This window comes from Erythrolamprus reginae, chromosome 1 (assembly GCF_031021105.1).
Source record: "Erythrolamprus reginae isolate rEryReg1 chromosome 1, rEryReg1.hap1, whole genome shotgun sequence".
In the NCBI taxonomy this organism is placed as follows: Eukaryota; Metazoa; Chordata; class Lepidosauria; order Squamata; family Dipsadidae; genus Erythrolamprus; species Erythrolamprus reginae.
Window position 1 is genome coordinate 299,378,761 of NC_091950.1, and position 18,759 is coordinate 299,397,519.

The 18,759-nt window shown below is 41.7% G+C and overlaps 1 protein-coding gene across 3 annotated transcripts in view; it reads right to left on the reverse strand.

Moving 5' to 3' along the window:
- DDO (D-aspartate oxidase) overlaps window positions 1–17,237 on the reverse strand; it is a 29,437-nt gene extending 12,200 nt beyond the window's left edge. Inside the window, exons 1-3 of one of the 3 annotated variants that reach the window (XM_070733372.1) lie at window positions 17,101–17,189; window positions 6,681–6,855; window positions 3,774–3,882 (exon numbers count right to left, since the gene is read on the reverse strand). In XM_070733372.1, the coding sequence (XP_070589473.1) occupies window positions 3,774–3,882; window positions 6,681–6,852 (281 nt within the window). In that variant the 5' untranslated portion in view covers window positions 6,853–6,855; window positions 17,101–17,189. Of the gene's footprint in view, window positions 1–3,773; window positions 3,883–6,680; window positions 6,856–17,100 lie in introns of all 3 variants that reach the window. The other 2 variants (XM_070733371.1, XM_070733373.1) reach the window with 2 other exon arrangements.
- Between the last annotated feature and the right edge of the window lie 1,522 nt (window positions 17,238–18,759).

Sequence of the window (18,759 nt, forward strand, 5' to 3'; positions counted from 1 at the left end):
AGAAAACAGCGAATATGTAGATATAGGAGTTTGGATACCATTCCAGTTGATTCAGTGCTGGTTTGCTGTTGTTATTGACACTATAAAACTGTTAATCAGACTTGAAGAAGTAAATGATTCAGTAGACTATCGTTAGCCATTCTAATCTTTTAGAACCTGAGAGGTTTTTAACCTCTTAGGTTGTGATTGTCTATTTTGAATAATCACAGGCTCCTCTAAACATCTACCTAAGCCTTAGAAAATAAAGCCAATTCATGCTTATAAAAGAGGACAAGGGTATCTCTAAAAGTGTCAATGATTCCAATCAGCAAGTTCAACTAGGAGAAATATTGTTTGAAAAATATTAAACTTAACTACCAAAGCTAAGGGAAAAAACCAAGCATGGGAAGACGAAGAAAAATATCTGCTAGAGGTATATGGAATTTTACAGGACTTCCCAAATGTGGGATAACATCTGTTATTTCTCTGCTTGGAGAGCTTGAGGTTAAGTGGACTGTATATACACTATTCTGATGGAACTTCTAGATATCGTTTCCTGCAACTGTTGAGCCTTAGGAATTGAGTAGCTGTTAAAGGCAATGCGCCATATAAGAATATAAGAAGAGCCATGCTGAATCAGGCCAAAGCCCATTGAGTCCAGCATTCTGTGTCACACAGTGACCCACCAATTGTCCATGGGGATCTTGAGCAGAAAGAGAAGGCAAAACCCTCCCTTTCCATTGACCCCCAACAAATGGTATCGAAGGGAATCCTGCCTGCCTCAACCAACATAGAGGCGGCATTTGCAATCATCTAAAAGTGTGATGGTCTATGAGTTTGTATGTATGCAATAAAATTGTCTTAGTTTTAATTATGATTTTAGATATTAGGTTTTTTTCCCCTTGACTTCTTTTTATTGCTGCTGTTATTTGTGACTTTTCATACTATTGTAAGGCACCCTGAGTCCTTCGGGATTGGGCAGCATAGAAGTCAAATAAAATAAAATAAATAAAATAAAGTTTAATTCCTGGTGATTCCTGGAATAAACCTGGTTACTTACATCTCAGGAATCCAAATAAGGATGAACCTGGTCGTGTACTGCCTCTTGGTGATAAGTGAAATGGAATTAAGTGTCCCCTGGCAGCCTGTCTTTCTTTCTTTCTTTCTTTCTTTCTTTCTTTCTTTCTTTCTTTCTTTCTTTCTTTCTTTCTTTCTTTCTTTCTTTCTTTCTTCCTTCCTTCCTTCCTTCCTTCCTTCCTTCCTTCCTTCCTTCATTTGATTTTTATGCCGCCCTTCTCCTTAGACTTCTCCTTAGACCCAGGGCGGCTTACAACATGTTAGCAATAGCACTTTTTAACAGAGCCAGCCTATTGCCCCCACAATCCGGGTCCTCATTTTACCCACCTCGGAAGGATGGAAGGCTGAGTCAACCTTGAGCCGGTGATGAGATTTGAACCACTGACCTACAGATCTACAGTCAGCTTCGGTGGCCTGCAATACAGCACTCTACCTGCTGCACCACCCCGGCTTGCGATCTTACAGCTATAGAAGCAGCAGAGAAGATGTGAACCTTCAAGGACTGCTCTAGGGAGCAGGGAAGTCATTTAGTTGACCCCCTGAACAGCACACAAAAATGCTCAAAAAACCCCAATGCCACAAAGTGTTGGCTGCAAGGGTGACCAACCCTTCTGCAGTTGCACATATCCACTGTTTTCTTATTTTGAAACTGGTTTTGTAAGCAACTGGTTCTACCCCCATGCTGGAATTTTCCAATAACTCAGATAAAGAAAGGCAAGAAAAAAGGATTAATGATAATTAGTAATAATAATAATTTATTAGATTTGTATGCCGCCCCTCTCCGAAGACTCGGGACGGCTCACAACGATGATAAAAAAACAATATTATAGTGAACAAATCTAATATTAAAAAGAAGTATATAAAACCCTATCATATTTAAAACCAAACAACACATACATACCAAACATAAAATATAAAGAGCCTGGGGGAAAGGTGTCTCAACTCCCCCGTGCCTGGCGGTATAGGTGGTTCTTGAGCAATTTACGAAAGACAACCAAGAGTTTTATAAATACCTCATAGTTAGCTGTACAAAAACACTGCTTTGTGCAAGCAAAACAAGATGAGGCACTGTGTAAGTTGCACGTAACTCCACATTTGCCCTGGAGCATCCAAATATTAGAAGGAGCTTTTATTATATACCTTCTAGATAAATGGTATGCTATATAGAAGAGAAGATGTTTATAATCAGACCCACCAGCAAAGCCAATCGGCAAGACAAATGGGCCATGTTCAATTCTATGACCCACCCAAATACAACCGTAGGGGTTCTCCCCCTTCAGTTGAATTATGGTCATATTCAGATTTTCTTTTCCTCCCCTCCCTCTGCTCAGCCCCTCCCGAAGTTCCCAATTCCACCACAACTTTCTGTGTGAACAAAGAGAAGTCCAATTAAATGTAGTCAAGATTGATCTAGTACCGCATCCTATTTCACCAATCAAGATGCAGAGGCAGCCCAGAAGCAGGACCTGAGAATAATTCTATCCTCTGAAGTTACTTGCCGATAACTGGCATTTAGTGCCAAACCTGCCTTTGAATATAAGGTGCCGTGACAAGTTAGCAAATCTCATTACAGCACATTACAAAAATTACAGACCCAAGCCCATGCTTTTGAAAACTGAAACTTGCATTTTTAAAAGAGAAAAGCAAGTGCCATTGCAACACATTAATATTTCCCGAAATAAATTCTGAACCCGGTTTAAGGATCACGAGATATAAGTCTAAAATAAATGTTTGTATACATTGTTACCTTTGGGACTGCCTTCTGCCGCACGAATCCCAGCAATCGATTAGGTCCCACAGAGTTGGCCTTCTCCGTGTCCCGTTGACAAAACAATGCCGTCTGGCGGGACCCAGGGGAAGAGCCTTCTCTATGGTGGCCCCGCCCTTTGGAATCAACTCCCCCCGGAGATCAGGACTGTTCCCACCCTCCTTGCCTTTCGCAAACTTCTGAAAATCCACCTTTGTCACCAGGCCTGGGGAAACTGACATACCCCGAGCTGCTCCATTTCATGTATGGTTTGTCTGAACTGTATGATTGTTTTTTATAAGGGTTTTTAAATTGTTTTTAATATTGGATTTGTATTTCATGTATTATTTGTTGTGAGCCACTCTGAGTCCTCGGAGAGGGGCGGCATACAAATCTAATAAATTATTATTATTATTATTATTATTATTATTATTATTATTATTATTGTCAATACAATGCAGCAAATGAGATCACTATGCTGGATTTCGTATTTCATCACCAGTCAGGCGCTTCCTAAGCACCTAGGACTGCGTGATGTAGCGGCGAATTATGTTTGCCGATCCCAGTAAAGCGGCCTATTGCAATTGACGGAGATTTTGTCAATTACGATGGTTTTCAAATGTCTGCTGAGATCCTTTGGTACTGTGCCCAGCGTGCCAAGTACCACTGGGACCACTTTCACTGGCTTATGCCAGAGTCATTGCAGCTCAATTTTTAGATCTTCGTATTTCACTAATTTCTCTAGCTGTTTTTCCTCAATTCTGCTTTATTATTATTATTATTATTATTATTATTATTATTATTATTATTATTATTATTATTAATGTTTTTCTTCTGTAGAACTCAAGATTAGGGTTCTCTCTTGGTCTATACCAGTATTATATGCCTCCCAAATGTGCCCTAATAAAGAGGCTTGCTCAGCACAATCCTGAAAGAAATCACAAAAGCATTTAATGAACTCTATATTCACCCAGATACCAAGTGAATCCCAGCTTCTGAGGCCTCTGAGGAATTACAGACGGATAAGAGATGGTCAAAAGTCTCCCTAAACCACTGCTTCTGCTGATCAACAGGTGTGCCTGTAGAGAAGAAAGAAAACACATTTCAAACAGAGGGAAAGCAATTTAAGAAAATCCAGAAAAAACAGACATAAAACGGGCTGCACTGAAATTTATGCATTGGATACAAACTGCTAATGGAAGGTTTTGAGAATCCAGCAGAGATTCCACACAAGAGGAAAGGGACAAAGAGGAGGTCTCTGAAACATCCCACCTCTAAAATCCCCATACTCTTCATACTATTTTCAGTAGTGGGTAGTAAATCCCGTTACTACCAGTTTACTCATCTGTATACGTGTGCTCGCGATGCTTCCGTGCATGCGCAGAAGCACCCAGGGCACATGAGCAGAGCCTCTTCCCGCCGCCATTACTGGTTTGCCAACTTGCGAGCAACCTACCACTGGCTATTTTGGGAGGTCATTCATACTTCCAGGACAAATTTTCCCAAACCACAAGGAGTTGTAGAGGAGGAGAAAGAATTACAATGGTTTTTTTCTCACTCTCCTCCTCCAGCAAGAGCAGAACTCTTCTAATGACTCATTTCTCCACATTATTATTATTATTATTATTATTATTATTATTATTATCATCATCATCATCATCATCATCATCATCATCACAACATAGCAAATGAGATCACTATGCTGGATTTGATATTTCATCACCAGTCGGGCACTTCCCAAGCACCTAGGACTGCGTGATTATTATTATTATTATTATTATTATTATTATTATTATTATTGTTGTTGTTGTTGTTATTGTTGTTGTTGTTGTTGTTGTTGTTGTTTATAGGCTGCCCTTCTCCTCATGGACTGAGGACGGCTTACAACAATAAAACATAGTAAACAATTAAAAAATGCATAATACATAAATAGTAGCAACAAAAAATAACCCAATTCAAAACATGCAATCATCACTCATACATGCAGGTAGGACCATTGCTTAGCAGCCCCAGGCCTGCCAACACAAGTGTGTTTTAAGTGCTTTTCGGAAGGCAAGGAGAGAGGGGACAGTACAAATCTCTGGGAGGAACTGGTTGCGACAGAGAAGGCTCTCCCTCGCGGTCCCACCAGGCGGCGTTGTTTGCCAAACATGTGGAATAATGTGATGTGAGATAATAGTTTGATTTGCATAGAGCAGTGGTGGCGAATCTATGGCAGGTGTGTCGGAAGTGGCACACAGAGCCATCTCTCTAGACATACAAGCATACAAGCCATCTAGACATACAAGCCATCACCCTTCTGGCGCACTGGCCAGATGGACTTCACATGCACGGGAGTGCCATAAACTGGAAGAGCAGCTGCCCAGTGCACATTGCAAGCACCAGGCAGCTGCTCTTCCGGTTTCCGGCACATGCATGCGCACTGGTCAGCTGGTCTTTGTGTGTGCATGAGTGCCAGAAACTGGAAAACCAGGTGGGCAGTGCAGATGCGTGCACCAGAAACCAGAAGTTCATCTTCCTGGCGTGTACATGCGCATCAAGTGACTGCTCTTCCTGTTTCCGGCCTGCACACACACACACATGCTCCTGTTTCAGAATTTGGTACCGAAACGGTTCACCAACACTTGTACTGTTATATCCTGAGAAGCTGGGAAGTTTTCACTCCAGTCCGACAAGGAAGTGGAGCAGGGAAATTCTGATTGGTTCTTTTATTTATTTATTTATTCATTATTTATTTATTTATTTATTAGATTTGTATGCTGCCCCTCTCCGTAGACTCGGGGCGGCTAACAACAATAATAAAACAGCATATGACAAATCTAATATTTAAAACAATTAAAAATCCCTTATTAAAAACCAAACATACACACAAACATACCATGCATAAATTGTATAGGCCTAGGGGGAAAGGAATATCTCAATTCCCCCATGCCTGACGACAGAGGTGGGTTTTAAGGAGCTTATGAAAGGCGAGGAGGGTGGGGGCAATTCTGATCTCTGGGGGGAGCTGATTCCAGAGGGTCGGGGCCGCCACAGAGAAGGCTCTTCCCCTGGGTCCTGCCAAACGACATTGTTTAGTCGATGGGACCGGGAGAAGGCCAACTCTTTGGGACCTAACTGGTCGCTGGGATTCATGCGGCAGAAGGCGGTCCCAGAGATATTCTGGTCCGATGCCATGAAGGCATCCTTCCCAAAAGGGCTCCCTATTTAAACCCCTGCCAAAAGCACGCAAAGGGCTGATTTTTATTTTATTTATTTATTTTTTATTTTTTATATTTGTAATTAGATTTATACTATACTATTAGACTATAATCAATAAAGAGCTGAACATTTATAGGAAAGTCCCATATAGGCCAACTGTAGAACATATATGTGTGTTGGGAACCTATTGCCAGACACAATCCATATCATCATTATCATCATCATCACCATCATCCACAACAATTGTGTCATGGAATATAATGAATAGAATGGCATGTGTAAAATGGCCGGATAATTTATTCCCAGGATGCAAGATAAAATAGACTCTTCCTGACATGGACAATTTATTTTGGGACTTAAACTTAACACTGTCCGGGAAAAGTAATAGCTTGTACCACCACATACAGCATGGAGTTACTCTGGAAATTTTAGAAAGGCATCCAGTCTTAAAAACCAGCAGATAGTGTCTCTTTCAGAATAAATTACAATAGCTTCAGCTGTCTCACTCAAAATGTACCAGTTAAAAGGCTGGAAGAACGTTCCTTGAAACTGCAGCTATATTTCGTAGAAAATTGATTTTGGAGCTACAAAGTAAAATATTGGGGGGGGGGACAGGCAAAACATAATTACGTGGACAACTTCAGATTTTGCTTTCCAAAATGTAAATTTTGCTTGCCTGGATAAAGATGTGGGATAAGCATTCCTGCAGCAACGTCGCTGGTCGTGTTAGGAGAAAATCTATCAGCCACGACAGTCACAGTGCAGTTTGTAATGGAGTCTGAAATGTACACAGCGGTGGATAAACCGATCAGACCAGCACCAACAACGACAATCTTTGCCTTGGCCATGTCCTGGAAGAGGAAGAAGGGGTCTGAGTTTGAAGGAAAGGCTTCTGCACGATTGGTTGCCAAGAACTCTACTCAACGTAGCCAGGAAGTAACTAGGGGTTGAGTGCAAGCTGAAGGATACTGTTGCTAAAAAGATTAATTGCACCATGTAACCTTTTATAATACAGTAATACCTCATCTTACGAACTTAATTTGTTCTCGGAGCAGGTTCGTAAGGTGAAAAGACTTTGGCCGGCCAGGAAGGGCGTCTTTGTGACGTCAAAGCTCCGCCTATGGAATTCCCTATTGGCATTCCCCACCTCCTTTCCAGCCTCCCAACCGGCCTGACAGTTCCGCGGCTCTTTCAAAAAGCTAACAGCCGGGCGGCGGGGCTTCTCAGCGTCCTCCTGAACCCGAACGCTGACCCCAAACTTTTGCTGAACTTCCGGGTTCGGTGTTCGGGAGAACGCAGAGAAGTTCCCCGGCTGTTTCAAAAGGCGACAGCTGGGCGGCGGGGCTTCTCGGTGGCCTCCCGAATGCCAAAACCGGAAGTTCGGCAAAAGTTTGGGTTTGGCGTTCGGGTTCAGGAAGACGCCGAGAAGCCCCCCGGCTGTTTCAAAAGGTGACAGCCAGGCGGCGGGGCTTCTCGGCGGCCACCCAAACCCGAACTTTTGCCGAACTTCGGGGTTCAGCGTTCGGGCGGCGGGTTCGTAAGATGGAAAAAGTTCGGAAGAAGAGGCAAAAAATTACCGAACCCCGGAATTGTTCGTATGGCGAGGGGTTCGTATCACGAGGTACCACTGTATCTCAACTAATTCTATTACACATATTTAATTCTCCACAGAAAAACAAAAAGATATGAAGGAGCTCTTAAGCCATAGACCCATGATGGCAAACCTATGGCATCGTGGCACACAGAGCTGTACCGGAGGGCACGCAAGGTGTTACCCTATGTTAGCTCTAGCTCATATGCTGATTTTCAGCCTTTTCTGCCATTTTCGCTCTTCCCAGGTTTCAGAGAAACAGTCCCGAGCTTTCTTTTGCCAATTGGGCCTGCAATACTTGCTGAGGTTGTCGATCCATCTTGTTTCAGGTCTCTTTCGTGGAAACTTTTTATCAAGTAAGATTTGTTCCATAACCCCCTTGGTCCACCCGTCATCAATTCTTGCTCTGTAGCCAGCCCATTTCCATTTCAATTCTTTTACTCTCTGGATGATATCCTGTATTTTCATTTTGGGGGTCCGCAGAACAATTATTTGCATTTTTCATATTGCACTAAATCAGGGGTCCTCAAATTACAGCCCCTGGGTCAGATATGTGCAATGAACGTTTGTGTTGCTGCAAATCTCCCCCATTGGGGACCCAGCTGTTTTGCCAACTCTTTTTCATGGTGGCTGCTTAGCTCCAGCAGTTGCTTCCTGTTGGGGACCTAAGGCGCCAGGCGGACAGGAAAAGAATAGCGAGCAAAGGCTGGCAAGGCGCCTATCAATGTGAGTGACATCGAGTTGGTCACACCCACCCAATCACATGACCACCTTGCCACACCCACGCAGCCATTTATTAGACAGATCTTATTAGTAGTCCACGGCATTTAAAATTATGAGACGGTTAAATAATCAAGAAGAATCAGAATTTTATGATATTTGGCAGAAAGTATACACTTGGTGGGAAATAAAGAAAAAGAGATAAGCTTATTGTTATATTACTTTGAATATTTGAAATTATTAGTTAAACCGTATTAGATGGTGATTATTTACAATATAAACATAAATTCTTTTTTCTTCTCTTCTCTTTTTATCCTAGTTTGATTTAATTCATGAATTAAGAATTTCTATATATATTTTTATAAAGTTTTAGATGTGTTTTTATTTACTATGTTATAATTGATATCTTTACATATTTTATAGATGGTGTAAAACAACACTAAGACCTTTCCTTTTTTCTTTTTTAATACAGTGATGACTTCTATTCTGAGCGGAGCAACTGTAGCTCCACTAAATGTTATATGTTATGTTTGTTCTGTCTGTTTATGAAAATAATAAAAAATATTTTTAATTTTTTTAAAAAATGAATTTAATGGTCTCTGGGGTTCAAAAGGTTGCTTTAATTCATGTGCAGGTCTTTCTATCATATCTTGTAATGCCGAGCATGCATCTTTCCATGGCTCTTTGCACCACTCCTAGCTTTTATATAATTGTTAGTGTCCATGTTTCATTGTATTATGGTTTAATATTGTGGTTTAATATGTCCTATGGTATAGGGTTTCCTGGCTAAGCAGGGGGTTGGACTAGAAGACCTCCAAAGTCCTTCCAATTCTATTATTCCATTCTATATAAATCCATCTGTTGTGATTCATAAACTATAATTTATTAGTTAACGTGCTATGCAAATACAGCCTATTTTGTCTTATTGAATAAACAGTAATTTAAGAGCTGGAGTTGGCCGCTTATAGCTGCCTGTCACAATTATATTTAAATACCAAATCAAAAAGTATTATTTTGTCAAGCGTGTATATGATTACAGACAAAGTATAGGCATGGTTATTATGAGTACAGTGGTCCCTCGATTTTTGCGGTCTCGATTTTCGCGAAACGCTACACCACGTTTTTTCAAAAAATAATACATTTAAAAATAGTCGGCGGTTTTTTTTTCTACACCACGGTTTTTCCCGCCCGGTAACGTCATACGTCATCACCAAACTGATGTCGGCCATTGCTGATTGGCCGAAATCTTTGGAAATCTTTGGAACTGTTGGAACTTGTTAAGATTTGTTGGAAGATGGCTCCTAAACGTTGCACGCGGAGCGGAGGCGGCGACGCTAAAAAGAGCAGGAAGATGCTGACAATTAAGGAGAAAATTGAACTTTTGGACATGCTGAAAGAGGAACGCTCTTATGCAGATGTTGGTCGGCATTATGGGATCAACGAATCGAGTGTGCGATACATTCGGAAAGACGAAAAGAAGATAAGGCAAACTTCTCTGATAACATTCAACAAGGCTGCAAAAAGAATGGTGACGCCTAGAAACAAACGCCTTATGAAGATGGAAGCTGCTTTGTCCGTGTGGGTACAAGACTGCCGCAAAAAGAGCATTGCTTTGGATACCAGCACCATACGAACAAAGGCACAGCAACTGTACAACCGTCTTGCAAACACAGAAGGAGGCGATGCAGATGAGGGAAACGCAGGTGAGGGCTTATTTAACTGCTTTTATTCTGTCCTTATTTAAGTGCTTTAATTCTGTCATTATTTAAGTGCTTTTATTCTGTCATTATTTAAGTGCTTTAATTCTGTCATTATTTAAGTGCTTTTATTCTGTCCTTATTTAAGTGCTTTAATTCTGTCATTATTTAAGTGCTTTTATTCTGTCATTATTTAAGTGCTTTTATTCTGTCCTTATTTAAGTGCTTTAATTCTGTCATTATTTAAGTGCTTTCATTCAAGGGTCACTTCTCTCTCCCTTTCCTGTCATTCTCTGCAGGTGAAGATGCTGGTGAAGGTGCTGATGACTCTGAAGACCCCCAGCCATCAACATCTTCTGCTTCTTCAGCCCCATACACATCCACATTCACAGCAAGCAAAGGGTGGTTCGAGAAATTTCAACGGCGCTATGGCCTGAAGAGTGTGTCATTGCACGGAGAAGCTGCCTCAGCAGATACAGGTGCAGCCGAAAAGTACGTCCAGGGCACGTTTAAATACCTAATTGCAGAAGGGGGCTACCTTCCAGAACAGGTGTTCAACATGGACGAAACAGGCCTGTTCTGGAAGAGGATGCCTTCACGGACTTTCTTGATGCAAGATGAAGCCAAAGCCCCTGGCTTTAAGGCCATGAAAGATCGGGTGACTTTGATCATGTGTGGGAATGCAGCAGGTTTTTGATGAAGCCAGGGCTAATTTATAAGTCACGAAATCCAAGAGCCCTCAAGAACAGAAATAAGAATGCATTGCCAGTGTACTGGATGCATAATCCTAAAGCATGGATTACAAAACCCCTCACATGGGACTGGTTTCATCAGTGCTTCATCCCACAGGTGAAGGATTATTTGGCTGCCAAAGGACTCAATTTCAAAGTGCTTCTCCTAATGGACAATGCTGGAGGCCATGATGACCTGGCACATGAACATGCTGGGGTGCAAGTCGAATTCTTGCCACCAAACACCACATCGCTTATCCAGCCGATGGATCAAGGTGTTATCCGCGCATTTAAGGCACTGTACACGCGCAATTCTCTTGGAAGCATCGTGGAAGCAATGGATGCTGATGAAAACTTCACATTGAAGGCCTACTGGCGTCAGTACACGATCGCATCGTGTCTGAAGAACATTCAGAATGCCTTAATGGATATGAAGTCACAGACAATGAATGCCTGCTGGAAGAAATTGTGGCCAGAAGTGGTGAATGATTACAAGGGATTTGCTCCCGAAGAAATTCAACATGCTGCAGTCCAGAACTCTGTGAAGCTGGCACAGGCACTGGGTGGAGACGGCTTCGTTGACATGACACCAGAGGAAGTCAATGGTTTGCTTGATGAGCATGGCCTACCGCTGACAGACAAAGATCTGGAGGAGCTGACCAGGTCAGCGAGTGAAGAAGAGGAGGAGGAAGCGGAAGCTGAACAAGCTGAGGAAGAAGAAGATGTTGGCCTAACGCTTGAGCAGCTTGCAGAACTGAACAGAGCTGCTGCACATGTACAACGCATGGTGGAACTTTGGGATCCCAACATGACTCGCTCTATACAGTTTAAGGCCTCCCTTGACAACACCTTTGCACCATACAGAGCCATGTTAGCCCAGAAAAAGAAACTGCGCCAACAACTGCCCATAACTATGTTTGTCACGAAAACCAAGAGGTCTGTCACACCATCACCTGCAGTGTCCATTGTAGAAATGGTGATAGAAGAAGATCCCGAGTTATCCTAGTTATGCTAACCCCCCCCCCAAAAAATGTAAAAATGTAAATAAATATTGTTATCATTTATAACTATCAGGATGACTAAGTGTCTTATTCAATGTGTACAGTACAGGTACATGTAGAGGTACAGTACAGTAATTAAGGGGATGGGAAATGGTAATTTGTGGGTTAAAAGTGTTGGGACTGAGTGGCATACAGAAGAATGAATGAATGACTGAGTGAATGAAATTCAAACACAGGTGAGGGCTGGGGTTTTTTATTCTGTCATTGTTTAAGTGCTTTTTAAGAAAGGAAGGAGGGAGGGAAGGAGGGAAGGAAGGAAGGAGGGAGGGAAGGAGGGAAGGAAGGAAGGAGGGAGGGAAGGAGGGAAGGAAGGAGGGAAGGAAGGAAGGAAGGAGGGAGGGAAGGAAGGAGGGAGGAGGGAAGGAAGGAAGGAGGGAGGGAAGGAAGGAGGGAGGGAAGGAAGGAAGGAGGGAGGGAAGGAGGGAAAGAAGGAAGGAGGGATGGAAGGAGGGAAGGAAGGAGGGAAGGAGGGAAGGAGGGAAGGAGGGAAGGAAGGAGGGAAGGAAGGAGGGAAGGAGGGAAGGAAGGAGGGAAGGAAGGAGGGAGGGAGGGAAGGAGGGAAGGAAGGAGGGAAGGAAGGAGGGAGGGAAGGAAGGAAGGAGGGAGGGAAGGAGGGAAGGAAGGAGGGAGGGAGGGAAGGAGGGAAGGAAGGAGGGAAGGAAGGAAGGAGGGAAGGAAGGAAGGAGGGAAGGAAGGAGGGAAGGAAGGAAGGAAGGAAGGAGGGAAGGAGGCGGGCATTCTAAAAGCCGAGAAGCCGTTGCCGCCAGCGCTGCTGCAGGAGGACTCGTGCCCCAAGAAAGCCGGTGAGAGGGGCAAATCGGGCGGACAGGGGGTAGCGGCGAGGAGGCCGGAGGCGCTGGGTGGGTGGCTGACATTAAAAACAACCATTGCCAGCCTCCGCACTTTCGTCGCTCCCCGGCTCCACCATCTGCGCATGCACGGCCATGGAAAAAGGGCGCGCATGCGCAGATGGTGTTTTTACTTCCGCACCACTATACCGCGGAAAATCGATTATCGCGGAAGGTCTTGGAACGTAAACCCCGCGATAATCAAGGGATCACTGCACATGATATTTTACGAATATATGGGTACATTAGGACAGGGACGGTAGGCACGATGGTGCGCTTATCCATGCCCCTTAAGAATGGGGTGAGGTCAACAGTAGATAGTCTAAGGTTAAAGTTTGGGGAGTTTGGGGAAGATAAAGTAAGATAAAACAATATTTTATTTTATTTTCCTACCATGCTAACTTTAGCTATCTTGACAGTTAGGGGCAGCACTGATACATTCTCTTCTTTAAGCTAAGACAAAGCCGGTCATTATTTGCTTAAAATCAAAGATCAGCACAAAATGCAAAAGATTCAACTTTGGTTCAAAAAATAATAATAAATGCAAAACACAGCATGTGGGAAGAAAACTAGCAGAAGCCCTCATGCTGACACTGTGCCCTTGGCTAAAAGCCTCAACGGAGGTCTTCGAAGATCTTAGGTCAGGCACATGTTATTTACTCAGATGAAACTGCTTCTTCAAGGTTTTTCTAAGTAAATAATTGGAGGACCAGGGTGTTGCTTTTTTTTTTCTTTTTTTAATTCTTGTGACCTATGATACTCATCCCCTTGGGAGAGCTTAACTGATATATTCATGCAAGTTCCCTGTGAAATCAAGTTAACTAGCTGGAAGTAGGTAGAAAAAAAAGCAAGGTATATCCAGACTATTACGAGATTTTTTAAAACTAGCAGCTCAGGGACAGAAGGCACCCTTCCCTCTCTTCTCCTTTCTTTTACCTTTCTAAAGCATGCTGTACAAAAATCTATTCTGTTATTCAACTTGCTTAATTTCAACAAAAGTATTATTTTGTAGACATAGTTATCAAACCAATGAATCAGAAACCTTTGCCAATATTTTTCTGTTGCACATCTAGACCTGCTTTCGGCCCATCCCTGCATCAAGAATGGCCCACATCTGGACTGTGTTAAATTTTAAAGAAAATCTACCTAGCAGAATCAAAACTTCCTAGATGAACTTAATAGGCAACATTAATTCATAGGTGTCAATAGACGGGCGTGCCAGATAAGAGATCCGTAGATAACACCTGTAAGCTCTTCTAAAGTGCTGTTGATATACTGTGCATTCCTCCATTTCTTAAGCCAGAGGTCTTCAAACTTGGCAACTTTAAGACTTGTGGACTTCAACTCCCAGTTGAAGAGAGAATTGCACTCCTTTAATTGTGGGAGTTGTAGTTCACAAGTCTTAAAGTTGCCATGTTTGGGGGATCCCTGTCCTAAGCCAACAGAAAACTCATTAAATAATTTGTGCTGTACCAATTGACAAGTTTAAATCTGCCAAAGCACATTACAATTTTATTGCAGGATAATTTAAGAGGGGAGATTGGCAAATTTCACTGGATTAGTTTCCCTCCAAATCAGCATCAGGTAGGAAAAATTACCATCAATCACAATCCATGGAAGAATGTTGCTTCACCTAACTTTCTAGTCACCTGTGTGACAGTTAAACCATAGACTGTTTTCAAAACTTTTTTCTGCTGACAGGACACCCTACAATGCAGCTCCCTCTACTTAACCCTGGACCATTCTACATCCTACCCCCAGAAGTTTTTTTCATTGCTTTATTTGCTCCGAATAAGATTGTTTCCAGCCCTAACCAGAATAAGTTTGTTTCCAGCCCTAATCAGATGCTAATGATGTTCTCAGCTCTTACCAGCTTGCAAGCTCTTTCATTGTTAATCTCTCTGAATAAGGTTTCTTTTAAGCCCTAACCAGGGGATAAAATAATGTGCTGGAGCTGACCAGACTAAGGACACTAGCCACATAAATATCTGGTAGGTAGATTTTTTCCCTATTTTCCTTCCACAAAACTAGGGTGTGTCTTATATTCCAGTGCATCTTATACTCTGAAAAATAAGGTATATGGTTAGAAACACTATCTGAGAATATACCTTTGCTCCAGACTTCAATTCTATTGTGATTTTATCTTTGATTTATATATAAATAGATGCAGTTTAGGAAACAAATTGAGTTTTTTAATGTGTTTGAACAGGATGTCTTTTGCAATCCGTTTAAAAATACAGTAGCTGAAAAGCTTGAATGTGCAGCTTTGCCATTTTATTGATCTGTTTTCCTTCAAAACAAGTATATGAACTTTGAACATGGCAAGAACCAGTTGATAATTTCCCAAATATACTGCCTGGTAAGGGCTACCAGTTAAAAGAACATCTGAAGTATTTGTTCTTTGTCCCTTCTAGGAAAGAAATCAGCATTTTTTTTCCCAATGTGTGTGGATTCCTGGCATACCTATCAAAAGTCATATTGCAAAACACTTGGGACACTGAAGGACTTTTAAAACTTCTCTGAGGATCTTCTGAGTGTTTTCACCCTTTGATATATAGGCTTACACATTGAAGGCAGCTAGCTAAATCCCTCCCTCCAATTAGCGTTTGTGTTTTATTTGCAAGCATTCATGTTTTTTTTAATTAAGGTGGGATTCTGAAACCACATATACAATATACAGTACTTTGCTTTATTTTATTTCATTAATTAGAAAAAAACAAATGCTACCATGGGAATTCTGGGAAATGAAATCCACACATATGAATGACCTCCAGGTTGGAGAAAATTGCTGTGGAAAACATATACCGTGGCCTGGTTCACAGACCATGCAGAGAATTGACTTTTACTGCTAAATAAATTATCTGTCTTAGCCTACTTTCCCACCATTCTGTAATCTGCAAAAAAGATTAAAATTCACAATTTACAGCTATAATTCAGAATCTGACAAGAAAAAAAATGAACAATTCACTTAAAGAATGATAGCTATTTGTCTCCTAGACCTAATTACAGGATAATTAGCCCAAACAGACACACACAAAATTGTATCAACAGAAGAGAAGAAAAAACTCCCTTTTAAACTTCAAAGGGATTTCTTGTACAAACAATGCACAGTTTAAATGCAAACCAGTTTCTAACCCAGTAACTGGGAAATTGAGTCCACTAATATTCTCCAAACAGTGATAAACACTCACAATGAAGTATAATCCAGAGTCCAGGAATTCCACACGCAGTCTTGAATACAAACAGGAAACAACAATCCACGGTTGACGAAACTATCATCAGATAATCCTCCACAATGGCCAAACTAGCATGTTGCTCTTTTATCAGCAGCTCTAATTACTGGAGCCCCACCCAAACACAGGAGGCCTCTCTTATCTCCTGTAATATTTCTTAAGTTGTTCTCTCCTATGCATAACTCTACACATGCGTGGGTCAGTCATACATATACCGCTTCATAGTGCTTTTATAGCCCTCTCAAAGTGGTTTACAGAATCAGCATGTTGCCCCCAACAATCTGGGTCCTCATTTTACCCACCTGGGAAGGATGGAAAGATGAGTTAATCTTGAATAAATACCAGTCACAAGGCTCATTTCATGAATGTTTTGCCAAATGAATTTTGTTACTATTTTATCTAAATTTGTGAAAAACTTTTTTCCAATTTAAGGGGAACAACTTGAAATAGATATCATAATTTTGGGAAAATATACATCTTAATGATGGCTGTACAACCTAGCAGAGATACCTGTAACACATTCTTCCATCTTTGATGATCCAATTCTATTTGTGTTATCAATTTATTATAATTATTGTCCTTGGTTGTTGAGCATTTATTCATCAAATTAATACCTAAATATTTGATTTTTTAAAAACTATTTGTAATCCCAGTTTTTCTTCTAAGTTTTTTCCTTGTTGAATCATCATGTTGTTAGTCAATAATTTAGTTCTCTGTTTATTCGTTTTTAGACCAGCCACTGCTCATTTCATGAATGTTAATGACACACCATCACTTTTCAAGAATCAAGTTGTGTGTGTGTGTGTGTGTGTGTGTGTTTCGAAACATCGTTCTTCCAAAGATAATTAAGACAAGGCAAAATAGGAGGGAAAGACCTGTTGATGGCTTGACCAATATCAGTGAAGAGCAATTTCTCCATGGCTGCAAAAACACAATAACCTCTTATATTGCTGTAAAGCAGTGTTTTCCAACCTTGGCAACTTGAAGATATCTGGACTTCAACTCCCAGAATTCCCAGTCAGCGAATGCTGGCCGGGGAATTCTGGGAGTTGAAGTCCAAATACCTTAAATTTGCCAAGGTTTGGAAACACTGTTGTAAAGTACAACATACGTTTCTTTTGCAAGCCTGCATTTACTTAAGAATTGACTGAAAGGAGCTTTTCAAGAACCAGACACGTATTACACGGGGGAGTGGGGGGGGGAGGACCGAAATACCTTTCTTCACAGAAGAAACCAGGTACTTTCTGACAAGCGCCGCTTTCGCACAGAAGCGTTGCGTATCAGAGAAGCAGGAGGATCCACGCTCAACAACCGGAAAACATGACCGCCACCTCTTCCTAGATTCCGCCAACTCTTCCTAGATTCCGATTGGACGGAGAGCGGGGAGGGAAGTATATTGCTCCTTTTGGTCGTTTGCGCGTGCGCGCTCCAAAAAGGCTTGTGGAAGTTGCCGCTTTCGGCGCAGTTTTTATTTTTGAGGCGGCAGCCTGGTGAATTGTTGTTAATAGTAGCCCATCTACTATCTGAAGGCATAGGGAGGTTTGATTAGGTTGCTATTTTGGTAGTATTTTTAATCGGAGCCGCTAAGTTGCACGGGCACAATATGTAGTAAAAAAATAATAATACACAGGTGACATGTGGAAGCTTCCATGTGATTTGGTTATGGGTTAGCGCAGGAGTATAAGCAAAGCTGGCTCTTCTGACTGGTGGACTTCAACTCCCAGAATTCCTGAGCAAGCATGGCTGCCTCGGGAATTCTGGGAGTTGAAGTCCACAAGTCATAGAAGAGCTAACTGCCTACCCTTGGATTAGCGTGTTTATTTCATTGAATTTTGATTTGGTGTTGCATGAAAGATGTTATGCAGCGGGGTATCCCAAAAGGGTTCCGCCCTGCACCCGCTGCTCCTCAGCATACGACATAGATGAGGGGAGAAAAAGGGAGGCTCAGCAAATTTGCGGAGGACAGGTGGGGAGTAAGGGAGTTGTTGCTATCTCACAAAACAGGCTGAAAGCTCAAAGACATAGAATAGAATTTTATTGACCAAGTGTGATTGGACACACAAGGAATTTGTCTTGGTGCATATGCTCTCAGCGTACATGGGAATTCTTTTAACAAAAACTCCATTCAGTGATGAGAATTGTGAGGTGCTCAGGTTGGTACCATCTTGGCTTAGCAGTGGTTGTGAGAAGGTTCTGGAAAAACCACAAATCAAGCACAAAGGCAGCCCTGTGCTGCAGCTGCCAAAGGACTCAGTGTAGTTTTGGACTACAGCAGTAGAGGCTGGCACAGAGCAGCAGTGGGAGCTATCTCTACTTACTTGTTGGGTGAGATGCATTGCCAGAAAATGAAGATGGAATGGGATTTTAAAACGTGCAAAAGCTCAGGGAGGAGCAGTGACTAAAGTAGAGGGAACCTCTACTTCTCTAAGTTATATGAAATTCTCTTCCATACAGGTAAAAACAATTGTAAAGTCACCTTCACACTGTGTTCAATTCCAAGTAAGAGACATACATAACACTGGTTCTACTTTTTTTTACTGCTAAAGACAGGCAATTGTGATCACCATTAAAAAAAATTCAAAATGGATAATAGAGCAGTATATTTGTGAGGCCAACTGAAAAACTGAAAGGTTTTTAGACCTCCAGAATTTCTCATCAGTATTATTCTGGATCTGGGCTGGAATCAGGTTGACTCTTCCAATAATAATAACAATAATAAGAGCTTACAGGCTGGTAATTCTCAAAAATAACATTCCTTTCATTCCATTTCGGTTCTCATTATTGCAATTCCGGTAGGGAGAAAATGCATTCAACTCTTTCAGGCTAAATTACAAAGTTATAAACCTCTCTAATCAACAAGCTGTCTACTTTGAA